General features: G+C 38.7%; 1 protein-coding gene across 1 annotated transcript in view; it reads right to left on the bottom strand.

The window, feature by feature from the left end:
- Positions 1–2,595: 2,595 nt before the first annotated feature.
- syd (JNK-interacting protein syd) overlaps positions 2,596–13,884 on the bottom strand; it is a 44,585-nt gene continuing 33,296 nt past the window's right edge. Inside the window, exons 23-24 of the mRNA XM_034983385.2 lie at positions 12,864–13,109; positions 2,596–8,219 (exon numbers count right to left, since the gene is read on the bottom strand). Of these exons, the coding sequence (XP_034839276.1) occupies positions 8,098–8,219; positions 12,864–13,109 (368 nt within the window). The 3' untranslated portion in view covers positions 2,596–8,097. The remainder of the gene's footprint in view (positions 8,220–12,863; positions 13,110–13,884) is intronic.

Below are 13,884 nucleotides of genomic sequence, written 5' to 3' on the forward strand. Positions count from 1 at the left end.
GACTATTGTCCGTGGGGTACAAAAAAAGGTCACTAAGAACTGTATGATGTATCGCATAACGCACATGATGGACTAATAGAGCGGCGAAACACCGTAGTAAACGATTGAGCACTTTTGTCCTCCGCGGACAACAGTCCCTCGTCTGCTCAGGCCCCAATCATGATTACCATATTATAAGTATTTATCTAAAGATGCTCCCACACTGTTTTAATTATCTAAGGCCTCATACACACGGCTTTTTAATGCGCTTTAAAAAAGTTTCGAGTCAAACACGCAATCCATTTCAACCTTTAGCGATAAGCGATCCATTTCAACCTTTAGCGATAAGCGCTGACAATGCAACACTGCGATAAAAAGCATCGCGTCAGAAAAAAATCCGTGTGAAAGTGGTTACACTATACTTTTTGTAAGAGTTTACTTTGTGATATTTTGTTACAACTTTATTCAAATGCTAACAAGCGCGGTCCTGTTAACTCCTCATAATTTCATTAAGGTATCAATATTTTTCAAATTTGTGAGTGAAATTAACAAGAACTGACGAACCGTGCATATTACAATGAACGACAAAACACAGTATATATATTTCTAGCAATTTTCATTCGAAAATAGCGACCACAAACCCACGTCAGTTAAACACGTAACTTCCATCAATTAAGTTACCGTAAGTCGCAGCAGGCTCATGATTGGTTTGTATTGTGGGTTATGCGACACTGGCCGCTGCCGTGATTGGCCGACTTTAAGTGACAATTTTGAAGACGTGTGCGGTAGAGTACACATGCACTGTCCACCACGGTAGAGATTTTGTTTCAGCATGAATATTTCTAAGCTTTGTCGTTCATTGGCCTATTAGCATTTCAATAGGGTAATACTTGAAATGTTATGTTTCATACATTTAAGAGTTCCGTGTGGGAAACACCATAATAATTAAAATTGACACAAAAACAATACTATATACATTATACATTCACCGAAATAAATAAACTTATAACACAATGTTATAATTGAATAATTATAATTGAATTAGAAAATTATTTGTATTACTAATAAATAGCACGCGACTTAAATTAAAATAAGTAATTTCATTGTTCGTAGATAAATTAAAAATGGTTGAAAATCACATTATCATCGTATGATTAAAGAACACACAAATACATCTAAAATAAATGTGATTTTTTATTGTAAATAATTACATAATTCTTATAATAAAATTAATATAATCTTAATAAAATAAAATTTGCACCATTATTTCATTGAAAAAGCTGGGCAGTGTTCTAAAAGCTTGCAATTGACAGTTTTAAAATTTTATTTGATAAAACTTATCATATTTTATTTAGGTTAAATTAGGCATATTGAATTTAATAATAAATGTACCTATAACTATGCAAAATATCAATTTATTATTATAGTCAGGCTGTAAAACCTTTGTCAAAATTCCTTATAACTATAGAAAGACTCCTTTATTGTAAAGTTATAATCAAAGCTCATACTTCGTATTTTAAAAAGTGAAAATAAATACGTATAGTACGCGACAGGTCGAGATGGCAATCGAGGTTTGAGGAAGGGGGACGCCCCGCACACCCGCACATCACCCGCGATGCCCCGCACCGGGTTAGCGCGGGGGCTGTGCGGATGAGCGGGGCGTTCCCTCCCCCACCGCTTGTGAGTGAGTACATACACACGGCCGCGGTATTTACCGCACCTTTGGTAAAACGACACCTACGAACGTACATCAAAACATTACGTCTACAGAAATCATTTATTATGTAATTTAATTTAATTTAATTTTGTTAATTAGCTGTAGGAAATGTATGATAATTTGTCACTCCCTAAGCATGCTGTGTTAACCTATAATTAGTTTATCATTTTGTGAACGTATTTTGAAAAATTAAAATTGTTTTTTGTATCTAAATGTTTAAGATAAATAAAATCATTGAATTGACCACCACTTCGCCAACAGGATCGCCGGGTATGTAGATCCAGATAAACTGCAATCGCAAGTTTCTAACACTACCCGCAACTTCCCAAAAATAAACATTAATTATAAATAAAAAAACACAACACTGTCTTGCGGCTTACCGGTCGTTCTACGGCTGAACTGAATATTTGCACGTGACCACAATACAACAGGCGCGTCATACAAATTTCGACTTTTAGCCTGTACTGTAGATACATTTTTCAATGCAAATATGTCGTTAGTCAAAGAAAAATATATCTACAGTATACGATTTAAAGCTCACATTTCAATGACATGCTGTTTTACTGTGCGGCGTAGTTAACTGGGTCTAGTCGATTCCGGTTCCAGACTCACAGCCAGTTTTTTGATAAGATCAAAATCTGCATGGAACCAATCTGGTCCTAGGGTGCTTGCATCAAGAACCAGGTTTCTGGTACCGGCAGGTTGGTGAGAGTCGGTACCGATCGGCGCGGGGAAAGTCCTATTATTGTTGTATTTCCAGTTTGTATTTTCACGCCGAAGAACAGGTATTACCGCCGTACTCAGAGTCGCTAATCGTTACTTAAGATTGAATTAAAACGAGACAGATTTATGTGAGAGATATAGCTCTGTCTCGTTTTAAGTAACGATTACGCGACTCTGAGTACGGCTGTTAGCAAACATTGAAACTTTAAAAAATCTTACTTACATACTAATATATTGTGATACAGATGACAACCACAGCCCATATAGTTATCAGTCGAAAACAAAATACGCTAAACATAACTTAGATTATAATCGGAAAAATGTATGTTTCACGTAAAATTTAAATCGATAATAATCAGTAGTTCTTGCATTTCACGAAGGCGAGTGGCTCATGCTTGTTTAAGTCGAGTCGGTATAACTAAGGTACATTAAATGTGTGCGTTTGCGAGCGCTTGCTCGCGACTGATTGGTCCGACATGCACGCATACTTACGCAATGTCCGTGTACAACGTAACCACTAGTAAAGTTCACTCGCCTCCGTGAATTGCAAGAACTGTAATAACTATGGCGTCTATGACTCTTGACTTATCGACAGCAACTGCGTCAAAGAGGTTGAATAACTTTATCAAGTGCGTCAAAAAGGTTAACTTTCACGGTTTTGCCTCTCCGTTTATAATCCAAGTTCTAAAGATATACTTCATAATCGCTACAGTTTATAATAAAAAAATTCACTATCGATACCCTAGATATCTAGCTACTTACTAATAAACATTCTAAAAAGAATTTTTGGTGGTTATATCTTGTACATTATATCTAGATGAGATTTAGTAAAGTTTCAAGGCACATTGGCGCAGAGTGCTTTCCTGAAACGTTTCAAAATATTCCGAACTATGCAAACATTTTTAGAAAATACGTCGTGCTGCCAATATGCCTTGAGCCTAACCTGTAGCTCAGAGGTAAAGAAACATAGCGTGTCACTCAAATGTGGGCTTTGTAGTTGTGTACCGAAGATACATTTTTCTATGACAAGCTAAGTCTTTCCTCTTGACCTCTCAACTACTGGTCAACATTTTGTACACCGACCGCGCTGAGACGATGTCACCGCGATATGGGAGCGAGTGAGCGGTTTCCAGTGGTTGCTTATACAGTGAAAATTAATGGGTAAAGCATTTATATTATATATTTTGCCACAAAACAACATAACTTATAGACATTTCTAATGGGTAATTATTAATTTTGGCTGAACGTAGAGAATTTTACTGTACATAATCTATTAATTAAATATACCGGTCTAAAATATTGCTATCTCTATCATGATGCTCTTTGCAGAAAAGGATAACTCATACGTTTTAGTTAGGCTATAATGTCGAGTAAACATTTTACACATTAACTCTCACGTAATTTATAAGGAGCAAATCATCCACTCCCTCTAAGACCAATACATAGTACAATGAGCGATATAATACAAAACAAGAAGCCGGGGTGAAGCGAAGGTTAAACAGAACGCACATTAGAGCACGCGTCGAAATAACCACAACATTATCAAATGCGTTGTGTTGACGTATCCACCAACGTTCATAGATTTCGAGTATCGTAACACTATACTGTTAAACTGTCTTGATTTGTGCAATTCAGTTTTACAGAACAGTGACTGCAAACTGCAGCGTACGACCAGGGAAGAATACGACGCGCGCTCTAATCGATCGACATTAATAACAAATTAAGCACGAAGCACTAAAAACAAAACGATATTATAATGGATCAAATGTCCTTTGCGCCGTGCGCTGTCGCCCGCGACATTCTACGTTGCGACTGACGCGCGAAACCACGCGACTGTCGTGTCTTGCCGAACCACGTCTGTTGCACGCCATGTATTGACACGGATATGAAATGTGTTGACACCATGAATCTATAGTCAAGGTGGGATCGAGCGCTCCTAAATCTACTTGAAGCAAATACTGACTTATCGCTGTCCAACTTCAACTAACAAATTGGGTCATCATGATCAACCCATCGCCGGCTCACTACAGAGCACGGGTCTCCTCTCAGAGTGAGAAGGGTTTGGCCATAGTCTACCACGCTGGCCATGCGCGGATTGGTAGACTTCACACACCTTTGAGAACATTATGGAGAACTCTCAGGCATGTAGGTTTCCTCACGATGTTTTCCTTCACCGTTAAAGCAAGTGATATTTAATTAATCAAAACAAACATAACTCCGAAAAGTTAGAGGTGCGTGCCCGGGATCGAACCCCCGACCTCCGATTAGAAGGCGGACGTCCTAACCACTAGGCTATCACAGCTTGTGAGGTTTTTGGGTAACAACAAATTACGTATTTGACTGCAATTTTTTTATTACTTTATAAACTGGGATAAAAATCATGACGTAAACTGAAAAAACTAATTAAATCGATCAAATAACATAAAAGTTATAGCATTTAAATATTTCTGATTAAACAGAGATAGCGATATAGAATTTTGACGTCACACCTCACTAATGCCATAGTAGCTTCGTGCGGTTTCATACAAATTTTCGTTTTGCGAGAAAGGGATAGAAGACACTCCCACTCCAAAATTAAAATGTAAACTTTGTAAATCTTTGTTGGATTTTAATATATTTTTTTACCGTACGTCATTATTTTTATCCTAGTTTATTATAAAGTAATAATATTTATCAAATTCAAAATGAGGAAAATACCCAATTAGAGCAAGAGGTCAGACTCAGTGATGTCGGACCTCTCGCTCTCGTGTGTCGAAGTGGAATAGCGATAAGTAGGTACTGGCTTCAGGAAGGTATGAGTAGTGCTTTATCCATATGTAAATATAGATTCATGGTTGACACCCCGTTGTTTGCACACAAGTGAAATTATATTTTGCCGTGTAAATCGATTAACGATTCGATTTTTAGTTTATCGTTCGTTTGACTTCAAACGAGTTTTATTAATCGATTTTCAATTCGATTTTTACAATGTACGTCATCGAGTTCAATGGTTGAAGAATTAAATATAGAGTGTATATAGAGTGATTCTGATGTAGTATACCAACATCAGAATCACTCTAAATTATTTGGATTTTAAAACAATATTGTTGCTAATTCCATTGTACACAATATCTAAACTAAACTAAAATGACATGTCTAAATCTATTGCTATCCCTTTCATAATGTTGCTCGCAGAGAAGGATAGCACTAGATTTAGACCGGTTAATTTCGTTTAGTTTAGAGATTGTGTACAAGAGAATCGACCCCTATATAACTTCACTTATGTGCCTACTAATAGAGTATTATGATGAAAATGCGATATGGATTTTGAAAAACCAACAACCAAATTCTACTAAAACATTTGCGAAATTCCAGCCGATATATTTCTAACAACGGTGATATTCCGGCCGGGATTTCGCACGTTTTGTAGAGCCTTCGTGATACAAACAACACAATCTACAAAAAGTGAACACTCTGTGACTTTCAACCCCAAACTTCAATCGACGTTCCAAAATCCGCTAACATTTATTCCGCTAACATTTATTTAAGTTTTAACACCTTCGAATGTATTAAAAGTAACCAGTTGGTTGTACCTATCTATGAACTAAATCAAATTGAGCAAAATATAGCGCTCTTTTTTAAAGATAAAGTTTGATTTGCTCAAATAAGGGTTTTTATTTTATTTTATTCAGATACAAGTTAGCCCTTGACTGCAATCTCACCTGATGGTAAGTGATGATGCAGTCTAAGATGATAGCGGGCTAACCTGGAAGGGGTATGGCAGTTTGTATTAAACCCATACCCCTGTTTCTACACGGCATTGTAACGGAACGCTAAATCGCTTGGCGGCACGGCTTTGCCAGTAGGGTGGTAACTAGCTACGGCCGAAGCCTCCCACCAGACCAGACCAGAAATTTAGAAATTATAAAACTCCAAACCCCTGCCAGGAATCGAATCCGGGACCTCCCACTAATAAGACCACAGCGCTCAGGGTACAAAAATACAATTAGTTTATAGGTCAGTTCTAACATAATCTGCGATTTCGGCTCGCTGCTGCTGGCTTTTCACGGCCCATCCGTTCAACCGATTTTGACGAAATTTGGTACAGATATAGATCGCATCTTGTGGAAGGACATAGACTACTTTTTATCCTGGAAAATCAGATGTCTCACGGGATTTTTAAAAACCTAAATCCACGCGGACGAAGTCGCGGACATCATCTAGTTAATTATAATTTACAATTATTAAGAATTTATAAATTACATATATTACATTAGAAAAAATTGATTGAAATAAAATAAAATGAAACTATATATACTCACAAATCGAATTGAAATATTAATACATTCGAAGGTGCCAGACTGCAGGGAGAGGGTTAGCTAGGACCGCACCTTTTAAAAGTACGAGTGTCGATGAAGGTAACATCGAGGTAGCGAGTTTAACCGAGACCGCGATTTTTTTTTTTTAAATCTTTTATTAACAGGCTTTTACATTTATGTATGTCAGCCTGGTAATTATTGCAGTCCGGCAACTTCCGTCTCTACCCGGAATGAGTTGATCGCTGTGCGGGCTTGCCTTACCAACCTACTCTAGTGGTGTGCGGGGATCAATCGTGTGCAGTGGAGTGGTGTGGGTGTACGACACTAGTGTGCGGCCGTTTTAAGTTTGCGTTTTTGACATCTGTCAGTAAAGTAAAGTAAGTAAAGTAAAATATGCTTTATTGTACACCAAAACAAAAACAATAGACATATAACAAATACAGCATGTACAATAGGCGGCCTTATCGCTAAAATAGCGATCTCTTCCAGGCAACCTTAGGGTAGAGGATATTATAAAAATTAAAGAAAGCGGAAGGGGTGTACTAATTAAATAAAGTAAATACATCCGTACCCTTATTATAAATGCGAAAGTGTGTTTGTTTGTTGGTTTGTCCTTCAATCATGTTGTAACGGATTGATGTGATTTTTTGCATGGATATAGTCAAAGATCTGGAGAGTGACATAGCTACTTCTTATCCCGCAAAATCAAAGATTTCATACGGAATTTTTTAAAACCTAAATCCACGCGAACGAAGTCGCGGGCTTCAGCTAGTACTAAATAATATCGTGTGCCCTCTTGCACAGTATAACTGGCAGATGTCAAAAACGCAAACTTAAAACGGCCGCTCTGTAGCTACGAAAACAATATCTAAGGAAATATAAATCAAGCTCAAAAATGGCACCATGGAAAACGCATGTCGTTACTTGGTATAATGCATGCATTTTTAGAACTCACTCGCCATATTTGCTACAGTTCACCCTTATATTAAGGACTTAAATCGCACCTTTGACACTTAAAACTTAAAACAATAATGTCAAGTGAGTTATCAAAGTGTACGCACTATGCGTTAGAGCCCTCACCCACGGCGACTTTTTGTAGCGATGCTGTCACGCGTTTACTAAACGCACGCCAGCATTACTACTAACGCGTGTTAGTCGCATTTGCAGCGCGCTCCTGCATCGCGACTGTATCGCTACAAAAAGTCGCCGTGGTCGATGGCCCTTATGGTTCCAAATTTAAAGTTGTTGAGTTACATTTGTTTAGATATAGTCGTTCGTAACACACTAGTGGATATCCGCCGGCTTGTCGGACATGCAGACGTACACGTAGTCGCAGTCGGAAGGCGGGCGCGGTCGCGGGCGGCGCAGGCGCGGCGCGTGCTACGGCGAGGCGACTTGCCACACGATGAGGTGGCTGCGCGCCGCGCGCTCGGCCAGCGAGCTGTGGCCGCTCGACGACCCGTCCTCCCCCGCTACCACGCTCTCTTCCATCTCCGAATCAGCTGTTGGCCATAAGAGAAGCAGTTCATGTATCCATATAATATAGTCATTAGTACATGTGTGTAATTCACACGCGGTAGAAATGAAACCTTCACAAAACTAAACTTTGAGATAATGACGCAAATGCTGTTCATCACTACCCATGTTATAAATGCGAAAGTGTAGTTGTTTATTAATGTTTAATGACGCCGCAATGGATCAGCGTCATTTTTTGGATGGATATAGTTAAATTCCTGGAGAGTGACATGGTTACTTTTATCTCAGAAAACCAAACACGCGTAGACTAACGTTTCGATTTACGAAACGTTAATCTACGCGTACGAAGTCCCGCGCATCAGCTTGTTTATTATAAGCTAAACGATTTTCATTATAACTCAGAATTAGGGGATCAAAGCCCAAACCTTAAATTGCACGTTGTTATACGAAACGAATCCAACCCACATAGTTAGTTTTAAATATTCAACTTTCGTAGCAACGATAGCCCAGTGGTTAGGACGTCCGTCTTCTAATCAGAGATCGGGGGTTCGATCCCGGGCACGCACCTCTAACTTTTCGGAGTTATGTGCGTTTTAATTAATTAAATATCACTTGCTTTAACGGCGAAGGAAAACATCGTGAGGAAACCTGCATGCCTGAGAGTTCTCCATAATTTTTTCAAAGGTGTGTGAAGTCCAACCCATCCGCACATGGCCAGCGTGGTAGACTATGGCCAAAACCCTTCTCACGCTGAGGGGAGACCCGTGCTCTGTAGTGAGCCGGCGATGGGTTGATTATGTTTCAACTTTCATACTTTGAAGTTGAATACCAAAAAAAATAATTTTGCAAATCGGTCCAGAAACTTGGAAAAAATCGATGTACATACAATAAAAAAAACGGCCCGAACTGAGAACCATCTATTTTTTGGAAGTCGGTTAAAAACTAACTTGTGTAGGTTGGATCCTTTTCACGTAACAACTTCTAATTGTGAATGAAAAAATCTTCTGATCGTGACTGAAAATGGAGTTCAATTTTCGAGGAGTATCGTAACAAATATGATTAAGAATAAAAAACACAAGTAAATATCACACGCTTAAAAAGCTAAGTATTTTAATAGATTGTGCAAAGTTAATACATTAGTTTACAAGAGAGTGGCTTAGGCTGAGATGTATAGAGCGTAGTTCCCCCCCCCCCCCCCCCCCCCCCCCCGCCTATACTCAAATTGCTATCTCGACCTGTCGCGGGCTATAATTTTTTTTTGTCAGACATAATTTTGTCTAGTTTTGATTCCATAAAATATGAGCAAAGTCAAATTACGCTCTATAGACCATAGACTATAAGTCTGAGCAAAATAAACATATTATGTTATATAGAACTCAGCCATACAATACTGTGCTAATAGTGTACCGATGACGTTAGACACTTTGTTATAGCAAGTTAGTAAGAAGAGGACAGATTTGTGACTCGTTCGAGAGACTTCGTGTGCGAAGAAACCAGAGCTCGAAGGGCGATCGTGTTCAGAGAACTTTGTTATAGAATAGAATATATTTTATTCAAGTAGACTTATTACAAGTGCTTTTGAATCGTTAACTATGTAGTTTATTTTACCACTGGTTCGTAATGCCGTTCCTACCGAGTTATAATAATAAAATATAGAGTTTAATAAGAAGGTAAGCATAATAGGCAAATGCATTTGTGGCGAAGTCCAGTCGTGACCACGACCCGTGCAATTGGGGTGAAGTATCGACAAATAAAAACTTCAATTGAATCGTGGTATGTACAGTGCGACAAGACTCTTTTGGCACTTGAATGACATTTAAAGGGGGGCGCTGTTGGGGAACAAAAGCTTAGAATATTCAAACAAGAACAAAGGGGATACTTGACGGCAACGTTAGTTCCGATTTTCACTACGCGCCAAGATAGCCTTGTCGCGCTGTACCCGATATCTACATTAAAATAAAATTACAGATGCACTCAGCACGCTAACTTTACGCTTATTTTTTTCTCCTCAGATTTTTGTTGAGAGCATTAAAAAAGTTATATGCAAACTATTTAAAAAACAGTCTCTGAACACCGCCTTAGGAGCTTTCTGATGAAAGTTATATAGGTTTAGCATATAGAAACAGCAGGGTGCTTAAGATAGTAGAAGAGTCCCCAAGCTTCGTGCCTTAAATTGAAACGACATACCGTAAATAGACCTTAACAAGTTATATTGCCTTATATGCTATTCAGGTACAGGAGTCAACAATCTGCCAAACTATGAGGTGGGAGGCGGTATCTCGAACGTCATCGGCATGCTCTTCTAGTGGCAAAAACAATATAAATGCTACCGGTGATATTGGCGTAGATTGTGATGTTTTTCGTAGCTAAATTTAGAGTATCTGCGTCTTTTTCTTTTTAACTTAACTAAAAAGGGACGGCAAATGAATTCAAAATTTGAAGACTCTAAATTTTACTGCAATCTACAAATTTTAACAATAGGCTCACGACTACAGTGCGACAAGGCTCTCTTGGCACTTGAATGACATTGACAGAGGGGCGCTGTTGGAGAACAAAGGCTTAGAATATTCAAACAAGAACAAATGGGACACTCGACGGCAACGTTAGTTCCGATTATTACCACGCGCCAAGATAGCCTTGTCGCACTGTATCGCCTAAAGTCCCGAACTTTGACAGTTCTAAATAAAATTAAAATTTAGATGACTAAATGATTTTGTTATTAACTTCAGAGCAGTGTAACACACACGTTACACTGCTCTGAACTAAATCATTTAGTCGTCTAAATTTATGAAGGTGTAATAGCCCCTTATTGCGAAAAAGATGCGAATACTCTAAAATTTAGTTGCGTTCAGTCGGTGCTGTTGGTACTGATTTTTTTAAACATGGGGTTTTATTGAAGCTAATAAGGTTATTTCAGTTATAAAGCTAATTATTTTAGGATATGTATTTAGATATAAAATACTGTATAGTTCACGACAGGTCGACTCGACATGGCAATTGAAGTGTACTATCCCGCACCAGGCAGGCGCGGGCGGATTGCCATCTCGACCTGTCGTAAATTATAGGTATACCGTTCAACTGAGACAGCTCGTGAGATAGGGCGCGGGTTGGGGGTGGGAGGAGACAGTTGACATAAAAGTCAAGGAACTCAACGTTACTGCCACCCTCCCGGAAATCACACCACCCCACCAACCGCCTCAGTCAAGCGGTACCTACAGTAAAAATTCTAATTAACTATTTCTATATATGTTTTTCTATTAAAAAAATTTAAAAATATCTCGGCAAATTAACCAGTAAATAACTTGAGTAAGCAAAATAATGGGGCCAATTCTCTTGTACACAATCTCTAAACTAAATTAAATTAACAGGTCTAAATCTAGTGCTATCCTTTTCCGCAAGCAACATTATGAAAGGGATAGCAATAGATTTAGATTTGTCATTTTAGTTTAGTTTAGAGATTGTGTACAACGGAATTAGCCACAATGTAACTCTAACATCGTAATAAATCTAAAAGCATAATAAGCACTACTTTTAGTACTAAACAGTTTTATGCTTAAGCTGGATTCTACTATAAAATAAACTTAGTAAAAGTGCATTTTACGTTAATGCCTTGTTCATCTCTTTCCATAGCTTAATCTTTTTTTAAAAAAAACACTGATTTCGTATTTCACTTATTATTCACGTTTTATAAATCTGTCAAATATGTGTAGTTTAGAAGTGTATTATTTATTAAACTACTAGGTGATGCCCGCGACTTTGTCCGCGTGGATTTAGGTTTTTAAAAATCCCGTGGGAACTCTTTGGTTTTTCGGGATAAACAGTAGCCTATGTCCTTCCCCGCGATGCAAGCTATCGCTGTATAAAACTCGTCAAAATTGGTTGAACAGATGGGCCGTGAAAGGCTAGCAGACAGACAGACAGACACACTTTCGCATTTATAATATTAGTATGGATTGAACGTAAAGTGGTTTGCTGTTTGCTGTCGTTACTATTTAGTAACGACAGCAAACAGCAAACTATCTCTGAACCGAATTTCACCAAAATCGGTTAAACAGATGGCCGTGAAAAGCTAGCAGACAAACAGACACACACGCTTCTGAATCACTACCCATATATTATTACAAATATGTTATTACAAAAATGTGTTTGTTTGTTGTTTTATAAGTTCTATAATATTAGTATGGATTATTGATTTGATTCTTATGTTATGGAGTAACATTGGGCGCAATATTAACAGTTCATTTACACAAACTACACAGGAAACTTAGATACTGCATTATTTGATCGCTTATTGACCTTTTTTTTACTAAGATGCAAGTGAGCCCTTGACAGCAAACTCACCTGGTGGTAAGTGATGATGCATGGATGGAAGCGAGCACGGTATGGCAGTTTTTATTAAACCTATACCCCTTCGATACCACTACCATCAATAAGGTTTTAGTATGACAATTAGTTTTATAGCAATATTTGGATAACATTTTGATAAAATCAATCGATTCCTACTAGCGTTAATTGACAAAGTGTTTAAACCCATTCCTCAGTTACGACAAGTCACGCTACTAGAGAGAGCCAGCACGTGCCAGAACTTCAGGTGAAGTCAGCTTTTATAAAACAACGAAGGTCTGGCAAACGCTTACGTTAGGCATACGTTAGGTCAGTAAGAAACATACCTATTCTGAAGTCGATGTACCCCTCCCCTCCGGATATGACGAGCATGGGCGTGGGAGGGGGGATAGTCGCAGGGGGTGCGGGGGGTGAGTCCGGCGACGTTTGCGCAGTAGCCCCTGGGACGGCCACGAAGAAGGTCACCGCGTCCCGGTGTCCGTGGAAACTGAGTTGAGCGTGTGCCATAGAACACCACGGGATACAATCTCCTGGACTACTCGTGGCGCCCGCGCGTACCACCGATGCGTGACCTGGAAGGATAGATAGATTAGACTCAGAAACTCATCACTTGGCTATGAGTAGTACGAGCACGCACAACAGACGGAAACGTTTAAGTGCGAAAACCAGCCCAGTTAGGCTAACATGCGCACCACGAGAAAATTTTGTCTACGCATTTACTCGTCTTATTTGTATGAAGAAACACGAGATAATGCGTAGACAAAATTTTCTCGCGGGGCGCATGTTAGGCCCTCAGAGCGAAGAAGAAGAAGAAAAAGAGTAGTACGAGATCCCGATCACCAATCTATCCCATCTGTTGCAAAAGTTTTTTTATCAATCATGACACAAGCGAATATATGGCGATTAATGTGCCTACTGACACTAAGCTTAAGCTAATCTCAAAGTACGGGTAAAAACGTTTCAAAAATCCTTTCTTAGCGGATGCCTACGTCATAATAGCTATCTGCATGACAAATTTCAACGAGATCCGTCCCGTAGTTTGAGCTGTACGTTGATAGATCAGTCAGTCACCTTTTCCTTTTATATGTATAGAAGATTAGTGTAAATTGCAAAATTTCGCGATTCTAACTTCAAAACTGACAGACTTTCATACAAAATTCAAACCCCTATTTTACCCCTTTTGGGGTTGAATTTTGAAAAATCCTTTCTTAGCGGATGCCTCCGTCATAATAGCTATCTGCATGCCGAATTTCAGCGCGATCCATCCAGTAGTTTGAGCTGTGCGTTGATAGATCAGTCAGTCAGTCAATCCTTTCATATATTTAGATGACTATCGTCAAGCGCAGG

This window comes from Maniola hyperantus, chromosome Z, assembly GCF_902806685.2.
Source record: "Maniola hyperantus chromosome Z, iAphHyp1.2, whole genome shotgun sequence".
Lineage (NCBI taxonomy): Eukaryota > Metazoa > Arthropoda > Insecta > Lepidoptera > Nymphalidae > Maniola > Maniola hyperantus.